At 32.5% G+C, this 21,215-nt stretch overlaps 1 protein-coding gene across 3 annotated transcripts; it reads right to left on the minus strand.

Moving 5' to 3' along the window:
- Positions 1–112: 112 nt before the first annotated feature.
- On the minus strand, positions 113–21,215 carry LOC114730562 (phosphatidylinositol/phosphatidylcholine transfer protein SFH8). Of its 3 annotated transcripts, none has more exons than XM_028917676.1 (14): positions 21,210–21,215; positions 4,099–4,368; positions 3,899–3,998; positions 3,532–3,798; positions 3,359–3,436; positions 3,118–3,219; positions 2,964–3,013; positions 2,706–2,805; positions 2,518–2,616; positions 2,276–2,392; positions 1,713–1,845; positions 1,168–1,571; positions 760–834; positions 113–668 (listed from the first exon to the last, which is right to left on the minus strand). In XM_028917676.1, the coding sequence occupies exons 2-14, from the start codon at positions 4,146–4,148 to the stop codon at positions 648–650; spliced, it is 1,596 nt and encodes a 531-aa protein (XP_028773509.1). In that variant the 5' UTR covers positions 4,149–4,368; positions 21,210–21,215; the 3' UTR covers positions 113–647. The 3 variants fall into 3 exon arrangements, with proteins under 3 accessions (XP_028773509.1, XP_028773493.1, XP_028773500.1); XM_028917660.1 differs by lacking the exon at positions 21,210–21,215 and adding an exon at positions 4,899–5,384 and having other exon boundaries at positions 4,099–4,402; XM_028917667.1 differs by lacking the exon at positions 21,210–21,215 and adding an exon at positions 4,899–5,383 and having other exon boundaries at positions 2,276–2,389; positions 4,099–4,402.

Here is a 21,215-nt window from a genome sequence, read left to right on the forward strand (position 1 = left end):
GAATGTCTGGATATCCAAATCATAATTTTAAAAATAATTTTACAATATACGAAATAAATATATAAAAAATTTATCGATTCTCAAAAAAATACTTCTAAAAATACTTCTGGGGTATTCCAAACACTGCCTGAATTAAGATTTAAGAAAAAAAGAGAGAATACAAAGTCGTCAAAACAACCATCAAACAATTCAAAGCCATCCAAGTTATGGATTAGCAAGAAAAAATCCCATATACATTTTTATCATGTTGTCGCTCTTTTACATGCATGATGTGTTGTCATAGAATCTCTCAACCCGTATGCCTTCAGCCAATTTTAGCATGCTAATGAGATGATGATATTCCTCGGTGCTGGAGATGTCGGAAAACGTGCTTTTTCCAGCAAGCAGAAGCAACATAATGCGAGAAATCAAACGAAGGTGCTCAACACAAACGCAATGCTCGCATACAAGCTGAAAAAAGAAGCCACCACTGGGGCTATACAAACATTTGAAACAAATTCTTCATTAGTTTGATCACAATACACTTCAACAAAAACTGTCCAGAGTTTACATCATGTGAGACGTCAACACTCATTAGCATGGAAACACCGCTTGCTTTGAGAAGAAGCATCCTCCTCCGTAAGAGTTTTCTCCGTCACCAACAAAACTCACCAGCAAAACTTCTTTTTCTGATGAAAAGGCAGCCAAATTAAACGAACGTCAGCATCTGAAAAAATATTGCTTCACCTGTGTATCAGAAAGAAGGTTACGCCAACTTACCCGTAACTTGGCTTCTTCCTGTCTATCGATGTAAGCAAGCAGCTCCTCTTGCCTCATTAGTGCTTCATAGAGAGCCTGTGCAGAAAAAAAGTCAAACAGAAACTCTTGGTCAACAATGAGATTAAAATTATTCTTCACACGGTGAACGGTTCAGCTAAAACATGCATGAAAACAGGACATGCACTCATAAGCAGCAAAAGCAAACATCATCTAAGCAAACTATAAATTGCATCATCATGACAGATGAAGGCTATGATACCAGGGTATTTGTTTACAAATTTAAAGATTAAAGACTACAGAAAGAATACGAGGGGAAAGAAGAAATGAGAACGCTTGGTGTTTCAGATGAGATGCAACTATACATTGCATTATCATGACTGCCCTTTCCGCAAAAATATCACACCCTACCTTCTTTGTGGCAATTAACTCTGCTTCTAAAGCATCTACCCGGTAAACTGCAGCATTCAACAATTCCTCTTTCTCCAAAGGCATCGCAGATGGCTTCGATTGGAGAGTTTCAACCTTCTCTTCAAGCTCGCTCAACCTTTTTAGCATAGAGGGGAGAAGATCTGCCTCTGTACATACTGCAGTTGGTGAAGGAGGACGACAGTCATCCTTGTTTGAGATATCAAGAGCTGTTTCTGAAGTGCTCTGATCATCTTTTCTTGCCGCTGCAGGAAGTTTCTTGGTCACGTGGCATGCGACTGAGCGGAAGAGGGTAAATACAGTCAAGAAGAAAACAGTCAGGGCCACCCAAATCCGAGCTCGAATCCCTTCTGGAGTTTTCTGAATGTCAGGAAGGGGAGGTGCACCTGTATTCAAGGACTCAATTAAAATTTTCCAAGAAAGTTACAGCAAATAATTGAAATCAAGAGAGCAACACTACCTTACTTAAAAGAGGTATTAAATAAAAAACTTCTTGTGTAAAAAATCACGGGGATAAAGTTGCTAACCTTTTGAAGTATATGATCTCTGGAGAGATGCTTGATTCTTCCAGCTAGCATCAACAGCTTTGTCCACCATCGGGACATATTCATCATAACCAGGTAGGTTACCAGCATAATTTGTCTTTCCCACTACCTTGGCCTAAGGATAAACCAGAAAAGGAGAACAAGTCTCATATAATTGTTATAGGAATGGGCAGCACAGCAAATCCTATTGCTTGGTATTGACAGGAGTTATGCTTTGAACACATCCATAATTTTTATTATTGTCACTGGTTTCAGTAATTTAAAAAAGTACACCACTGTAGATTATATCTCCCTCAACGGAGGATTTTTTTTTTTTTGGGGGGGGGGGGTGTTCATGATTTCTGTATCCCAAAGAAAAAAAGCATGCCAGTAAACACATCACAGCCATAACATATTAGGTGTAAGAATATGACAAAATAGAATTTATTTGGCAGCGATTCTATTTACAAAACTTAGAGATTGCGCAAAAGATCTCAAAACACCAATTGAATGTTTAGTCATCTAACAAAAAGACGGACAAAACAGATCACAGTGTCAACACTTACTTCCTCACGAACAGGGGTCAACCTAAGGTGTGAGTAACTCTTCATTGCTTTTGGTGATGCTAAATCTTCAGCTTCAGAACCTGATTCACAAGTGGATGTATCACTGCCTTTTACCTGCTAAGAATTTGCATAATTGTTGTATAGTTATTTAATGAAACCAAGAAAAAGGTTAAGAGGAAGGCATGAAAGAATGAATTTTGCCTGTCTCGGCCAAAGCAATAATTAACAATACAAAGAATTACCACGGGGTATCGTGGCTTGGCATATGCAATAACCTTCCCTTCGCTATTTAAAACTTTCACCACCTGCCTTGCACGCCTTGCTTCACCACTAAGAACCATCTGCAATAACTCACATGAAATAAACTGTTAGCGCATTGCAAATAGGTTGACAATTGTTGAGCTTAAGGCAAGTAAGGCCAGCTTATAACCTTCAGTATTGCGGGATTTCTCCAGGGCCCCTTATCAGATCTGAGGCAACCTCCCTGATCTGCACATGTGCAAGTACCTCCAAGGAATTCCGGCAATTCACTTCACCAAGAACATAGAATCTTTTGGTGGTTAATAGGATATTATAATGATGCTAGAAACAAATAATGCATTAGTCAATTGGCAAAATATAACACAAGAAAATTATTACATACATGGAGATAGAAAAAAAAAACGAATTTTATAGAACTAATCCTTACCTGGCATCAATAACTTCAAGCAATTTGCTCTGGTACTTGTTTCCAAGAACCTAGGTAATATTATAAAAGAAGCATTGAGTAAAAAGAAAGCAATATCAGCAACAAAACAGTAGACAAAGCTCTTAAACAACTAGAAGACAGCATTTTCACATACGTGAATCTTTGAAGTCGTTTTGGGATCTAGAAAAGTCTTGACAGTGTTCCACAGCAGTCTAAATCCAGGGCCAGCATTTATAATAAACATTTGGCAGAGAGTCTGTTTCAAAAATTAGAAAAGGTAAATCATTCACCAAAGTATATGTTAATCTTCCAAACTTCAAATACAGCTGAAATGGGAAAAAAAAAAACAAATGAAAGGAGATCAGTCACATAATAGAAAGAAGCAGGATTGATACCTCAGGGTAATTGTCACCATCGATCTTCTGTAATCGTGTGATGAGGTCCCGGGCAGATTTTGTAAAATTTTTAAGGCCCTGGTATTTTCACCATGATAAAAAGGTGGGTGAATAATAGAGCATCATAGGCAATTAAAATGAAGCACAAGAAGCCTGAAGGCCCAGCAACGTACCACGCCTTGAACATCTAAGATTGTGGTACTTGAATCAATGTGTTTCTTGGCCGCAATAGTGCAAGCTGGAAACTTTATTGTGAAAGCTTTCTCAAACTCCTGAACATGGTACTTTACATATCTGTCCATGGTTGTAACTTGCATAAGTCTGTTTGGATCAACTTTTCCAAGCCTTTCAATGTAAACAGGTCTTCCCTCCTTATCAACACCATGATGACCATGAGGGTAATAATTCACGACTTCATTTAACTCTTTGAACTCAAAATCCTGATCAAGCGTTAAATATGATGAAGTCAAATCAAACTTTTGTCAATTAAATTTAAATCTGGAAAAGTCCCATCATCATTAGAATTTTATCTGCATCTACCTCCATAATAGTGTCAGCACCAAATTCCTTCCTCCATTGTAGCATATCAGCCCACATATGTTTTGCTTTCTCGATATCAAATTTCCTTGCTTTCAGAAATCTACATAAAACATACAGAAATATATATATTATATATGTAAGCCCATTTGTCAAACCAAGATCATGGAAAAAGTAATTCAAAACCATCATAAAACAAGCACCTTAACATCATATGGTAATCATCATGTCTTTCTGGAAGCAATTCGTCCATAATCAGTGATTGCCGAAATGCATCAACCGCCCGCAACTCCTCAACATCCCGAACATCCTCAATGGACACAGAGCTGACACGGCCATCACTTTTTCTCCTGCTACTCTTTTTCTTGAGAGAATGCCTAAATTTGGTAGATGCGTTAATTGCTTTCTTTTTAAGAGATCCAATTCTTGTCCTCCTTTCATCCTCAGAGTTCTCAAAATCAGATCTTCTTTCTCTTTTCTCATCACTACCAGAGAAACCCTCAAAACCTAGCAACATCAAATCACAACAATCAACATAATTGACATTTCCAGGAGTACTTTTGAAAATTATATGAGCAGATATATATTGTTCTTAAATGATGGTCAATCTCTTATCACATAAAATCCCAAATCCGATCTTTCACAAATTTTAAATCATTTAAAGCCTGTCCAGTTCAATTGTCAACGGCAGGTAACCCTAATGAACGGATCAATCACTTTGTCCGTAGGTCTAGAAATTTTGAAAGCTAACGACTGAATAATTTCGCCAAATCACTTTGTGGAACCGGGAAACAACGATTTCCATCTGCTTAAACTGAAATCCACCACTTAAACACGGTGTTTTTTGCTCAATTTGGCTGATATAAATGTTTCCTACCATTTTAATGCTAGCAGACAAGCAAGCAAACCCTAGACTGGGAAATTTGAGACGCATTCACCAGGGATGCAATGAAAACAACACCAACTTTACTAAACAACCAAAATGCAAGTGAAAGGAACTCACAAGGTCTAGCAAAACGATCCAAAGGGCCGGACATTGTACCGATAACAATTCTTTACATCAATCAAGACCTCCAATGAGAGTCGCCCCAAGTCCGATCCCAAGAATCCACGAATCGGACACGAAATCGGAGACCAACAGAGAGCGCTGCTGTGCCGAGCAGAAAATTCCGAATGTACCTGATCTCCGGCGAAGAATGAGACCAAAACCAAAGCTAGACTACGCGATCTTAAGCTGTAACGCAACAAATGGCAGAACAGCAGACTTCGACAAAACTAAATAATTTTTATAATTGGAAAAAAAATAATCGCCGCAAAGGTCAGCGAGACAACTAGAGACAGAGAATGAAAGCAGAGAGATGGCGCTCAGAATTTGGTGCGCTTGGAGGTCGGAGGAGGTAGAGCGTGGGTCCCAGCACGGTACGTACTACGTAGGACACGTGGCGGGCGGAGATATAGAAAAGGAAGAGGAGGAGGAGGAGGGAAATGAAGGAATGAAATCGCCGGCCTTAGGGTTTATAAAGGGAGAGAAGGAAATGCGGAAGGAGCCAAAAGAATGGAAGGGAAGAGATACAACGACAAGGTCAATGATTCGGTCACCCACGGTGAGCTATCACCTCAGTCCTTCCCTGACTCGCGCACCTCTTTTTGAAAACTCCATAATAACGTCTGATTCTCATTTTTGTTTTTTTTCCTAATGATTTTCTCTAGAACTTTCATGCAAAAATCCTAGAAATACGCTAAAGATGAGGTATTTTTTTCCCAAGGGTCCTCCTCCTCCGCGCCGGTCCAAACCTACGCTAATCTTTTTCTATTTTTTGTTTTAATTATTATGAAAAATAGCTTAACCTGGGTAATCAAAATTTGACGCGAATTATGAATTTATCTTTTTTTCGTTTTCCCCTTCAAGAATTTTAATATGTTAATTTTCCCCAATGGTATGTTATGGTGTGAAAATACTGAAGTAATATTTTAGTTGAGATTATTAAAAATTATAAGAATTTGGGTCCACCCAATTTAAAACGTTGCCATCAAGAATGCCAATCTTAAAAAATGTAAGGGGTACCCCGTGAGAAGCAGTAAGGAAAAGTGGAGAAAAATCCATCAGACCACGGCTGTATACAGTAGAACAATGTAATGTATTGGTCAAAATAAAACAGGGTGGATCGATTGTTTTGACTTCTGAGAGATTATTTTCTTTTGGATTAAAATCTTTGGGAAAAAAAAGTAATTAATAATTTTTCTGAGCGACGCTTCATAATTTGACTTAGAATCCGTCCATCTATCTTTTTTTTTTTGGAAAAAAAAAGTCCATGCTGTATAGCTTTGTTTGGAGGGCATGCATTATATTTTCCAATAAGAAGTTAATTAAATTGATATGGGTTAAATCAAAACACAAATTACATCCATGTACAATATATATTATACATAAGAGATGTATAGAAAGCATTACTCCTAATCATGACGTTAAATTTCTTGGCAGGAAAAAAAACACATGGTCATAATTTAATTAAAGTGTGAAAATCTACCCGTTTCTCAAATTAACAAAACAGTTACTAATATCTTTTTTTTTTTTTAATGGGGGGCAAAAGGACTTGAAGCGACGTAAGGAATGTCGTACAACCAGTTGAGCTTGGTGTCTTTGACCTTCCTTTATGGACGCATTCGCTTCTTTTAATTATGAGTAGTATTATTATTTTATTATACTATTTTATTTATTTATTAGCATTATCATTGTCGCACCCGCCTCGTTTTCCTCGCCTTCTCCGATATGAGTACCAATCATCCTCGTATCTCGCCGCCTCTGTTTTTTTCCCCCGCAATTTATGCGCAGATGTGCTCTTCCTTCTCACATTATAAAGGTATTTTACGCCCCCTTTGTTTTAAAACTTAAATATTAAAATCTTAACGTGTTTTAATTTTGATAAAATACTCTTCTGATCCTTAATATAGGACTTAATTATTAAATTAGTTTTTTTATCCTAAATATAAGATATATTTTTTCATATTTATCAAATTATTTCTAAATTACCCCTATGAATACTCCTTCAACCATAATTAAGTAAAAGAGGGAGAGAGGATATTAAGAAAAATGATTATGGTGTTTTACGAAAAACATGTCACATTTCTTACAATTAACTAACTTACCTAACTTTCTTAATCTAATCAAATTAGTTAAATGGGTCTTATATTAAGGATCAGAGGATTATAACTTGAATTTGTCTAACAATTTAATTTTTTTATTTTTTAAATTCAGGAAAAGAGTAAAATTTTAATAATAAAAATTTTAAAAAAAATTAATAATCAATTACGGTCAATTTATAAAAATATTAAAGAGCAGTACATCAACAAATCACAGACATTATTATGGCGTTTTGAAATCGGACCACAAAACAAGTTGCAAGTTATTCCTTCATTTTGATTAGATAAAGGTTTTAAAAGAGATGCTATGAAACAAACTAATTAAATTCAGGAAAAATATTGAAAATAAATCTCTATTTAAAAAGTTTTGTTTATAAAAATTAAAGATAATTTTATCTGAGGTGTTTAGAAAGAGAAATTAGATTTTAAATTTAATATATCGTGAGACTAGTACCATTAGGCGCGAGAGAACAGGATGATATACATAGGTAGGAGCAATTGTTTCTGAGGGGTCGGAGTATGCTATGGGTAGCCTTAGCCAGTAATCAGAATCACAAAGGGTAATTGAAAAGCGTAAAAGCATGGTTTCTGGCCCCTAAAAAGGAAAAAGACAACCAAGGCATAATCATTTGTTGGAAACACGATGTCTTGGTGCGCGCGTCCTTTTTTTTTTTTATTTCATTTTAATCATACAATTATTTATTAATTTATTTTTTTGACCTTATTAATTTATTTAACATAATGTAAGCAGGAGCAGCCTACATATTACTACTCTTGTTCTATTTATAAGACATCCTCAGCATATTTCATGCATATCAAAAAAATCTTAAACTTCACTAATTCTTATTTAAAATTTAATACTTTTTTAATTTTATCCTTATTTAATATATATTATATCTAATGTAAACAAAGTCAACAAAATAATAAATGAAGGATAAAATTGTATATCCATACAAAAAATTTCTCTCAGTGTCTTATAAATAAGATAAAAAAATCTTTTCTCCATCTTATAGATAGGACCAGAGGAGTACACGTTAACACATACTTGGGGCTACCTCTGAAAATGCTTAGTTAAATTATTTTTTAACTTTTCCTTCTCAAAATGAATGATTAATTATTATTTTAAATAATTACAAGTAATTTTAATATATTTTTAAGGATATTTTAGATAAAATAGATTTTTTTGCCAACAGATAAAATAGGCATTGTATTAGTTGCTTATAAAACTCATAAATTGCCTTAATTATTGAAAAAAAAATCCTCAAGACCTGGAGATGTTGTCCATCATTGTGATCACGACTTTTTTTCGGGTCAAGTCTCGTCACGGTTTACACAGAAGATTTCATCGAGAAGGCAATATATTATGGAAAACTAAAATAAGAATGTAAAGTTTTACAGGGAAAGATTAGGCCAAAAACGAGCATAGTAAAAGCAACTAGAGAATAATGCCCTCGATAATTATATTTAACTCACACGATATAGCACTGCACCTTTTGGGTTCCTTTGAAGGTGGCGTGGCCATTTTTATATTTTAAAATAATAATAATAAATAATAAATAAATAAAGTCGTGCCGCGTGAGATGATGTCGATGCATGCTTCGAAGTTCAAAGTTCAAAGTTCAAACTGCGGAGTTGTGCGTGCATTGTGCGGCCAGCTAACATTTTTGCGATAAGATAACCAAAATTAGCACGCATTGTGCCCACTTAAATAAAATATTACACATAATTATACTTCTTCTTTTTTTTTAATTGAATTTTAACCAAATCAAGTAACTCTTTTTCAAATTTATTTATTATAATTATAAAAATGCTTTGATTATTTTAAAATTAATATATTTTATTGAAATATTTTAATTTTTATTTCTGCAATCCATGAAAATTACTTCCGAAAGGACCAGAGAGCTTTGGATAAGTATAATGGAAGATTTTTTTTTTTTGCCATCACGTATAACGAAAGAATTAAATAAATTTAAAAAAAACAAAATATACATCTATATGATTTAATCAGAGCACAAAATACACGCACACAAAAAGAAAGATTAAAAATGCAGGGGCCAAAAAGAAAAGCATGCTGTAAGTGTTGTGATACGAGGGACAAATGGGAGGAGCACAGCGTGATTTGAATTGGACCAACAAACACATTAGAATCTGTTTGAAATAGTTTATAAGTAGTTTTTCAATTGTGATTTACGTGAAATATATTTATAAGTGATTTTTAATCATGATGATAAATAAAGCCTTATTATTATGCTTTTTTGTGGTCATTTTCAACTTTACTGTTCCACCGAACCTTTCCCGATTTAATTATACCATTATGCGGTAACTTGCTTCTGAAGAAAAGCTCCACTTGGCTTTAATTCGGTGACAAACCATTGGATTCAATTTTTTTTTTTTTCACTGAATGCCATGCTCATCAATTTATCTATCGGAAACGGGATAAGATGGACCATTCGGATTGAGAATGGCCACCTTCTTAATATAATTACTATCTCGGATTTTTAATATATGATTTTATTTGATTTTTATTTTGATCATAAATATAATATCCTAATTCACTTTATTTCTCATATTTATCTATTTTTTTCCAAGATAGTCCTTCTAGTAATAATAGTTCTAACTAATAAACTTAATTAGTAAGGATATTTTAGGAAAAACAACACCTATTTAATACAAATAACTAACTTAACTTATTTTCTTAATGTATTCAAATTAGTTAATTAGTTCTTATATTTAGGACCGAAGTCAGTAAAAAGTTCATAAATAATATAATTGCATGCCACCGACTCAAATAATTGAGACTTATTGCTGCTGTTTCCAGCACCACCGTCTTTAAATTAGCATCAATGTGTCAATGTAGGTCGCTCTAATTGTTTGGATTGAAGTTTGAACCAAACAAGTTTCATGCTTTCATGTCATAAGCAATCGGATTAAACCAATAAAATATAAATAAACTGACCCAATTTTATTTTTTCGAGTTGAAATTTAAAATCATAAAATCTATATATACAATTCTTCATCCTTATCCAAAATACTCACAACACCGTCATCCAAGATCATGTGGCTAATCAAATATTAGTGATGAATTAGTATCTAATTTTTAAGATTTCATGTAATGCACGGGAAAATGTTTATATGTCAAAATACTCTCTTTTTAAACAATGAAAATGGGTCATTTACAAATTTTACTTTTAATTTTTAGTGGGACGGCATATAAACCTGAAGGTCCAGATCCAACAAATAGATGGAACGTCAACAAGAGTATCTTATGAGGGACCCAAGAAAATGATGATGGGCCAAACATTGTTTTTTGTTGGTGGCCTGGTGGCCATAATTGTACGGCACCATTTTCTGAATCAATAACAATTAACTCGCTTTTGTAGCAAAAAAAAAAAAAAATTAACTCGCTTTATGTTACATCGCTTGATTGATTCTGCCGCGAGTGATAAATTGCACTAAATTAATCACGTACCCATTCTAAAAACTAACTGAAATTGCATAATTATTTTTCTTTTCAGAACGTATAATCTAAGCTGATTTCTGAATTAAAACAGGAAGATGGCCCCTAAATTATTCAGGAATCAGGAGTGGAACGTATTTTAACTAAAAATATTTAGAGTAACTATAACATGAAATAATTTTTTGTTCCGAGAAATATTCTTATACTTGAAAAATAATTAGGAATCTTGATTCTAATATAAAAATTGCATTAGATGAGAATATCAGAGATTAAAATGAAAGATGAAGAAAAAATCACGAGGCTAGAGTATAGGGAACTTCATTCCATGATCAACAGTGTGAAGTGCTGGGCGACTGGCCCCAGATAAAAAAATATCGAGAGAGAGAGAGAAGGACGGACAAGGTTGTGCGGTGTGAGGAGTTTGGGACAGAAAGTGGCGCCTTAATGAACAACATGATCAATTGTGTTCGTGGGTTGCTATGGCCATATATGATATATGTCTCCGACAAATCCTTATTTTGTTGTTTTGGGGTCTTCACGACAAACCTGATTTAAAAGAAAAAGAAAAAAAATTGGAGACAACTATGCTATCAAACATCAGATATGAGTATCTTTTTTTTTTTTCGAGAATTCAAACATTAATAGTGAGTAATTTCTTTTGCTGAACCCATTAGATATGAGTATCCTTTTTTTTTTTTTGCGAGAATTCAAATATTAATAGTGAGTAATTTCTTTTTCTGAACCCAACCTCATGAATGACAAACATGGTTTTGTTTTTTTAAAATGAAGATTTTATTTATTTAAATAAACTCAACAGACGGTGTTTTTTTTTTTTTAAATATAAAAACAGGCACAGGCTGATACACGGGGGACACAGACGAGAGGGTGATAAAGAGTTGGACCACTTGGTTTTTGGGCTGTGGGCCCATTTATATGTAAACACCTGACAATCCAATCGCAATGATCCCTCCACTTTCCAAGCCTTCAACCTATGTTTTTATTTCGAGTAAAATACTCTGATTTCTTTTTAATTTGTGTCGATTAAATAGTTCTTTTCTTTATTTTAAAAATATATAATATATTTAATGGTTATGAATATTTTAAAATATCCTAAAAATATTATTTTTCAATTTAAATTTAAATTATAATATATTTTATTTACTATTTTACCTCTCATTTTAATAAATTCTTAAATTATATTTTTATAGTTACGGGAATTTCATTCACTTAAGGCGAACATAAAAGATTTGAATAAAATCTAACTAATTGTTCAATAAATGTACTTAATTAAATATGTTTATAAATTTTTGTAATAAAAATGTGTTTAAAAGTTTTGAATGATAAATTTAAATAATTTACAAAATCTTTCAAACTTATATCATTTAAATTTTACAGTTAACAAAAACTATGTATTTGAAATGTATTTTTATAATTTAAAAGAAATAAAAATAAATAATTTCTAATGAATGTGTTAAAAATTAAAAATATAAAATTTTATTATTTCCATCAAAATTAATAAATTTTATAACATATTAGAAATTTTAAAATATATATTAGAATTATTTTTTATTTTTTAAAAAAACTGGGAAATATAAATGTTTAAATAATTATTATGTTAAAGAGGGGCATTTTGGTCAAAAAATAATTTAAAGTCAAATTTAACAGTCAATTAACAGTTTGGGTGGATGAAAATAGAATCTTAAATATAAATAGAAGATTTGTGTAACATATATTTTAATTTAAAAAAATATTTATATATTTTTTCAAAACAGATAAAAGATTTCTGTAATTAAAATAAAATAGGCCAGCAGTCAGTATATTTTACTCTTTTATTTTTTTATTTTCATTTGATAAGAAAACAATTACCAGTGAAATCGGATGAGATAGATCATTTGACTTGGTCATATGGGGAGTATTATGAGAGTTTTCTTATTAGTAAAAAATTACGCTGCTATATTGTCCAACTTAAAAACTTAGAGGAATTCTTGTATGCTCTGGGAGCACCACATCATTTGTGCTCTGACCAATAAAAACGTGCCACCTCATTAAATGTAATCTGAGATGTAAGCTTATCTGTCAGCCTTTATTTAATTTCACAACTTTGCTTTTAGAAACTCTCGCCCATTTTTTTTACTCGCTCCTCTCTCAGAATCCGTCATCTCTGGCTTCTGCTTTCATAAACTCATATTTCTCTATCTACCTCTCTAAGCAGGAAGCTCAGAAACAATGTCAGTAACAGTCAAGTCTCTCCGATGTTCCCAACAACTGGAAAGATGAGAGGATCTGCTTTTGAAAACCCAGAACCTTCTTTGCTGAAAGTAATTTGCACTAGGCAAGTATGAGTGAAGACGAAGAAACAGGGGAAGAAGATGAGGGCAAAATCGAAGATAAGAGGAGAAGCAAGCATTCAAAAAACAGAGCAAGGATTTTTAAATCTTCAAAGTCAGGGCTGGGTTTAACTATTTCTGTCATTGCAGGTCGTCTTCTCGTGACAGAGAGAACAACAAGGAGGTAACGATGGGGAAAGGAGGGATTTGGTGGACAGAGTAGGCAGGTTTCTTGTGGGGCCGCATTTGTAAAATGGTTGAGGGCTTTGCAATAAAGGGAAGCTTAAAGGGGAGAGATTGAGTTGGTGGTGGATGATGAAGAAAATGAAGAAGATGATAGGCTAGAGAGAAGTAGAAGAAGACTTGTGTTTGAGGATACTGAGATTGATACAGATAAGAAGAATGAGGAGGAAGAAGAGACAAGGTGAGGATGAGCATATGTGCTTCTCTTTTGTTGATAAGGTGCAGATCTGATCCTGTGAAAATGGCATCCAAGAGAAGAAAAAGTTAACAAGGAGAGAGAGTATGTGAAAAATGATGGAGCCGGAGATGACGGACTGTGAGAGAGGAGAGAGTGAAAAAAATGGGCGGGATTTCTAAAAAGAAAGTTGCTAAATCGAATAAAGGATGACAGATAAGCTTACATCTCAGATTAAATTTGGTGAGGGGGCACGTTTTTATTGCTCAGAGCACAAATGATGTGCTGCTCTGGGAGCATGCAAGAATTCCTCAAAAACTTAAATCTTTAGTTTTCACATTTTTAATTCACAGAATCAGTTTCAGTACTCATCATCTTGATGAATACCATAAACTCATTAGATTTAGGCCGTTTATATCTGATTTAAATATTCCAAATTTAAAATATTTAATTAATTATTTTTAAATAAAAAATTATTTTTTTGAATGAATGATAGTTAAGAGATTATCTCTATTTTAGATCTTATACACATTAAAATAATTATTTTAAATAAATAAATAAATAATCAAATCTGAATCATCGAAATAAGATATGAATTATTTAAATCTACTAAGTTTATAATGCTTATAAAAAATGATGAGCAGTAAAACTGACTTCTTTAATTAGCCAAGGCAGCAGCTTCGCCTGCCTCGCTTAATGCCTGACCAAAAGATAAAATTGCTTCATGTGTAAGCAAACACGACCTGGCAATTGTACCGCGCAGACCGGTAGAAGCCGAAAGTTGAGCTAAAACTCATAATTCAACTAATTACTTCTTGTTGGCATGCTAAACAGTGTTTCTTAATTTTTTTAAAAAAGTATTACTCATAAATACTAGACAAACAAATTAAATACAGAAAATTCTTAAAAAGTCATATTTACAAATTAAATTTAATAATTTATGTTTATCTGTCAAAATTTTATGTCTACAGATCAAATTGTGTCATTTAAAAGCAAAGTTTGTATAACTTTAAAAAAATTCTTAATTTGTTATTTAATATTCTTACCTATCATCTGTGCATAATGTTATCCTTTTCAAAAGTCGATATCAATTTCTGTTGCTTGTCATAAACGTTACAGGGGAAACTGTGAAAAAGGTAACCATACTCATTAGAAGTATTATTCCTGTGTTGACAATTCAACATTCTTTTTAGATAGGCCTCCTGCAATAACAAGGTTATTAAATTTTTTATCATCATTGATGTCTCGTTAAAAAAAAAAAACTTAAAAAAAAAAGTGATGCGAGTGACAAAATCAAAACTGCATCCACACTAAATACATATAGGTGCACATCTTCAATTAAATATTGCAATAATAATTTGGATGGTATTTAGATGTTGATAACGATGAGGTCACTTCTGAACCATCTCATTCTGCACTGCACAAAAAGTTTGTGGGTAGGTAAAGAAAATCAAGAATATAAAGTGATACAACAATTCAAACATGCTTATAACACTGATTCACCAGTTTATATATACAAGTTATTTAATAAGTAATTGGAACCTTTTCACCTGCAAGTGGGTTAATTTATTTATTAATTATTTATTTGTGATCCAGAATGAAGAGTCAGAAACAAAGAGCTAATTAATTAAACAAACAACAAGTAGTATAACAAGCGCAATATAAACATGGGCCGGGAACTAAGAATGAGAGGATGAAGTTTGGGAGGACGAGGAGGTGGATTTGAAAATGGAATCAAGGGGCACATTCTTTTCTTGAGCTCACTTTGTTGCTAGCAAAAAAGTGAATGAAAACCAACGGGGTTGGGTTTAGCGGAAGGGGCAAGTTCCTCACAACGTAATAAACCAAGATTGGAATCTTAAGTGAGAGAGGTGCCTACATTTAGTGCCCGACAGTACCTCGAATAGAATTACCTCCAATAGGAGGATACCTACGCTTTAGCCAAAAAAAAAAAGTGAATGAGAATTGAGATGAAAGAAGATATTTGCATGATTTGGTGATGTGGATCTCAACTTACCAAACAAAAAAGGGGTGGCTTTAATTGACTCTGCTTTTCTTCTTAATTCTTTGTTTCTCGCTTATTTGGATAAATTATTTTTCCTCTTCACTAGGTTGACTCATATTAATTCAAACTCTATAGAAGATTATACAGAAACTGTCCCAAAAACAAATTCAAATGTCAAATGATTATATAAATCCATCGTGCACTACGATTCCACGTTTTTTCATTAATATTTGTTTGAATAGATATTGGGATGGCCCTATATGTGTAAGGTTTTTGGGGCAGCCGGCCTCCTGAGGCCGAAAGCACATTTTAATTTTAAAGAGAAAAAATTTCAGTTGTCTCTTCTAAAAGTTTGTACTTGTCCCCTGAGAAATTGCACTTTCACCACTTATATTTTCTCCTTTAGCTTCAAACTTGGCTTTTGTCAATCGTGCAACCATGGAAGATAATGCCCTCTTCGCGTGAGAAATAAATTTTACAGCATGCTAATTGTTTATAATGAAACAATTTTTTTTATAAAATGTTATAAATTATTCTTAAACTTCTCATATAAAAGCATGATCGCTACAATCTCATGTTAATAATGGTCGATACATTTTTAAATTTATAATTTTTCATAAACTAATTTTTTTTATTCTTTTATCATGCTTTCAATTTATTGTTATCTTAACGCTTTATTAAAGTAAAAGTAACTTTATTTATAATAAATTATAATGAACTACACAGTTACATAAAAAAAGATAAATAAATGTTACCTAACATAAGAATAAAATGATTCTAGTTTTATGCTCTACTGTTTTTTAGCATTTATTGCGCTTAGTTTACATTGAAATTCTTTAGTAATTGAATATAAGCATATAAAATTATGTCTCCTTTTTATGAAAATCAAGAGTCTCGTAAGGTGGGTTTAGATTTCGCCCCCGGATATGTTTTTTTTTTCCCGGATGTCTCTGTCTTCATTTTTAACTATTTATCTTTTTTTGGTTCAAAACCCCATTATACTAACAGCACACATAGTTTTCTTTATTTGTTAATCTACTCAGAACCCATTTCAAGAATATAAAAATATATCTAAACAATTAAAACAGTCAAAGGTAGATATATAGAAGAATCACAACAGAAATACAGAATATATATATATATATATATATATATACACAGAGAGAGAGAGAGAGAGAGGGAGGGAGAGGATTTCACTTTCAGAAATGCTTGACTAGTGACTACGAAATGGGGACAATTTGCTTATCAACGAAGGCAATTTGCTGAGAATATGGATAACATTTGAGTTCGAATGTGATAAGTACAATGAATCCAATCCAAACGCAAACATATTTTTCTTCGCATTCTTTCACATTCATCTTTTTTGTCACTCTCCTATCTATAAGTGCCCCCAGATTTTCTTGCCCCACCCATTTATTACTTATCCCCATATTTTCAATTAATGCACATACATGTGCGCTGAGTGTGGTTCGTAAATATTATGTCACTAGTTATATGGTTTTCTTAATGGGTGCACATACGGTTGTGATTTCAGCAAAGAAGAACAAGAAGGATGTTCATTGTTTTTACTTGTATTTAAAACATTAAGGTGGATTTACTCACATTTTTAAATGATTACGATTTCTCAAGGAAGAAAAATAATCTGATGATTATAGTAGCAATTTATGGTGATATTTAGTTTTTGAATAAAATTGTAGTTAAGTTTGTTTTATATTTTTAGGTTAATATAATTTTTGGTCTCTCAAAAATGCCCTTATTTTGTATAAAATAATCTGAGTTTTTATTGTATTATAAAGACTAATGTTTTAAATGAAAAAAAAATTAAGAAACTAAAACCTGTGATTTAAAATTTAAGAGACTAAAATTAAGATGAAAACAAATTTAAAAGATTAAAAATTATATTAACCCTGTATTTTTTTAAAAAAAATAATGATTAGGAAGCACTTTAATGTGCTGACATCAGGGGCCAAAGTAATCAAAAGTGGAAAAAGTTTCTTGCCAACATTATAAATAAAATCTTACCTCTTCATCAGCTCTAAGGCCACACATTAAAAAAGCTAATCCCTAAATATTCCTGTACATGATGATAACATGTATAATATATAATAATGAAATAGTTGGGCCAGCTTTGTTTGTATATTTCTCACACGGCCCCGTGTTAGGGCATTTCAACTTAATTAGAAGAGACCATGTGTTAAAGTATAAGACGGAGAGAATATTTTTTATCTTATCATCACTCACATCGTCAAATTTTTCATGCATATATATGATTATGCTTTTTATTTATTATCTATGAGGACAAGTCATAGAGCATATAATATGCACATTAAACACAGTACTGCCTCAATCCTTAATAACTTTTATTTTGGTCTTAATTAAATATAAGAATTTAATTTATTTTGTCTTTCATTTTTTTTAAGGTATGTAGTTTTGTAATAATGATAGTCCTGGTAAATACACATGATTAATAAGAATATTATTTTGAAAAACAACACATATTTATTACAAATAACTAACATAACTAATTTTTTTAATCTACTCAAATCAGTCAACTAGCTCTTATATTAAGAACCAGAGGTAGTAACATTAAAAAGTTATTAAATTTTAAAACATATTTAATAAAATTTTAAATTTTTTAATGATAAAACTTGTTATCAGTGCCTTATATATAACAGGATCAGAAACACATTTCACTATGATTCTCAGTTTAATTGTTATCTATTGATTGGATACATTAATCACGCTTTTTATTTTATTGGTTAAAAGGTTTGTTTTCAACATTTCACGGTGACCTTTTTTAAAGGATAAGAATAATTATGATTCATGTTATAGTACTGAAACAGTTGTTTTTAGTATAGTATTAATTAAAACAAACTGCTTGATCACTTATTTAAATGATCATCCACCCCTTATTGTTGTAATGTGATCAATAGTGATACGATGGGCTCTCTAAGAAGAAGAAATGAAGCGTAAACACCAGTTTCGATCCATGTAATTGAAACAGACCTTAAAAAAAAAAACCATAATAAATTATTCAAATTATAAGTCGTATAAAAATAATTCGATTTTCTGATACAAGTTAAGACACTGGAATGAAATCGGGGAAAAAAAAGGAAAAACTGGGGGGGGGTCTCAAATTAAAATTTTTACTGGTGAGATCAAGTTAGAGTATTAATATTCTATGTGTACAAAATTTATCAATTACCGGTACTTTCTATATATAAAAATTATCAGGCTTTTTCACTAATAAAATTTTTAAAGAGTGATTTTCCCTTTTTTTTTAAACAGTGAATGTGAAAAAATGATTTATGTTACTAAGTGATATAATTACAATGCTACGCAAAAGAATCCCAAAAAAAAAAAAATTAAACCAAATCGAAGGGGGAAGAAAACCGATTTTAATCTTGGAGGCAATCTATGAATTAAGTTAGTAACATGTTTTTTTTTTTTTTTTGGAGTTCAAATTTGACATGTAATTCAAACTTCATGCATGGGAAGTAATTTCTGAGTCATATCGACCGTTGAATAATTGTCCATCACACGCGGGAAATAAATCTCGTCACAGGTGGGCATGGCGGCGGGTCAAATCTTTACCCCGCTTTTGTTACTCTATAGTACTACTATCATTTAGCAACTAGCACAGAGTAAAAAGTTGAGAACACTGTTTCGTTGATTTTAAAAAAAAAAAATCACACTGAATTTATACTTTTTTTCATAAGTGAATTTATACTTATATAAGCACATTATAAAATGAGAAAATCACTAACAGGTCTCACAGAAGGCAATTTATTACTCTGATGTCCCATGAAATGTCAAAATCACTGACAGGTCCCAAGAGACCTCAGAGTAATATTTTCGTTTTGTAAAATGACATTACTGCCCCTCATATTCCAGATTCACATTTGCTCTGTCATTACGATTTACAACTTCAGCAGCGACTATTAACAACCTAATGAGAGGGCGTTAACAACCCTAGCAGTATCCGTTAACAACTTACTTTATAAAATTATATAACCTCTACATAAGAGTAAATTATAACCAAATAATATAATACAACAACTTTAACACTAAAATGGGAAGCTTTTTGATATCATTAAGAATTTTAACTAGATCCAATAGGATTATAGTAATATTTTAATGCGAATATCCATTTACAATCTCAACAGCGATTATTAACAAACGAATGAGAGGGCATTAACAACCTAAGCAGTAGCCGTTAACAACTTACTTTATAGAATTATATAACCTCCGCATAAGAGTAAATTATAACCAAATAGTATAATACAACAATTTTAATACTAAAATGGGAAGCTTTTTGATATCATTAAGAATTTTAACTAAACCCAATAGGATTATAGCAACATTTTAATGCGAAGATCCATTTACAACCTCAATGGTGAGTATTAATAACCCAAAGAGAGCTGTTGACAATCTAGGCAGTATCTATTAACAATTGACTTTATAGGATGATATAACCTCTAACAACTATATAAGATTAACTTTAAGACTATTTAGTTATAATTTAGTTAGTTATAGTTAGAAGTTATATTATCCGATAAAGTTAGTTGTTAACAGACACTGCTAAGGTTGTTAACAATTCTCCTTAGGTTATTAATACTTACTGTTGAGGTTTTAAATGGATTTTCGCATTAAAATGTTGCTATAATCCTATTGGGTTTGGTTAAAATTCTTAATGATATCAAAAAGCTTCCCATTTTAGTGTTAAAGTTGTTGTATTATACTATTTGGTTATAATTTACTCTTACGCGGAGGTTATATAATTCTATAGAGTAAGTTGTTAACGGATACTGCTTAGGTTGTTAATGCCTTCTCATTCGGTTGTTAATAGTCGTTATTAAGGTTGTAAATGGATCTTCGCATTAAAATATTACTATAATCCTATTGGATTTAGTTAAAATTCTTAATGATATCAAAAAGCTTCCCATTTTAGTGTTAAAGTTGTTGTATTATATTATTTGGTTATAATTTACTCTTATGTAGAGGTTATATAATTTTATAAAGTAAGTTGTTAACGGATACTGCTAGGGTTGTTAACGCCCTCTCATTAGGTTGTTAATAGTCGCTGCTGAAGTTGTAAATCGTAATGACAGAGCAAATGTGAATCTGGAATATGAGGGGCAGTAATGTCATTTTACAAAACGAAAATATTAGGGGTGTTCAATTTGTCCCGTCCCGGTCGTCCCGTCCCGGTTCCGGTGAGTTCGGGACGGGACGGGACGGGACAAAAAAAATTTCGGGACGGGACAAGTACAGGACGGGACGGGACGGTGACCGGGACGGGACGGGACGCGGGACGGGGTTGTCCCGTCCCGTCCCGTCCCGGGATTATTTTTTTTAAAAAAATTATTTATTAATAATTATTATTAGATTATTCAATTTACTTATTAATAATAATAATTATTTTTATAGTGATTTTTAACTCTTAAGTTGTAATATTATCTGAACAATATCTCCTTTCTCAATCAAATAATTCATAAAGCCATTATATAGTGTTTCTTTTATCGTATTTTTTTTACAGTATTTTTTTTACACCTTTTTTATACTATATAATTGAGCTTTCTACATAATATTTTTTATAATGTTTTTATCTTTAAAAGCCTAACAAAAAATAAGCATTATAACATAAAAAAAATTTCATGTAAAAAATTATAGTATTTTTAAAAAAAAAAAAAGGGGGGGGGAGGGGAACAGGAACGGGACGTCCCGTCCCGTCCCGGTTCCGTCCCGGTCCCGACGGGACCGGGACAAAACCGGGACGGGACGGGACACGGGACTAAAACCCTGTCCCGTCCCTGTTCACCGGGACGGGACCGGGACGGGCTTGTCCCGGTCCCGTCCCGTCCCGTGAACACCCCTAGAAAATATTACTCTGAGGTCTCTTGGGACCTGTCAGTGATTTTGACATTTCATGGGACATCAGAGTAATAAATTGTCTTCTGTGGGACCTGTTA

Source organism: Neltuma alba, unplaced genomic scaffold (genome assembly GCF_004799145.2).
Source record: "Neltuma alba isolate B1F8T4 unplaced genomic scaffold, ASM479914v2 tig00002509_pilon, whole genome shotgun sequence".
Lineage (NCBI taxonomy): Eukaryota > Viridiplantae > Streptophyta > Magnoliopsida > Fabales > Fabaceae > Neltuma > Neltuma alba.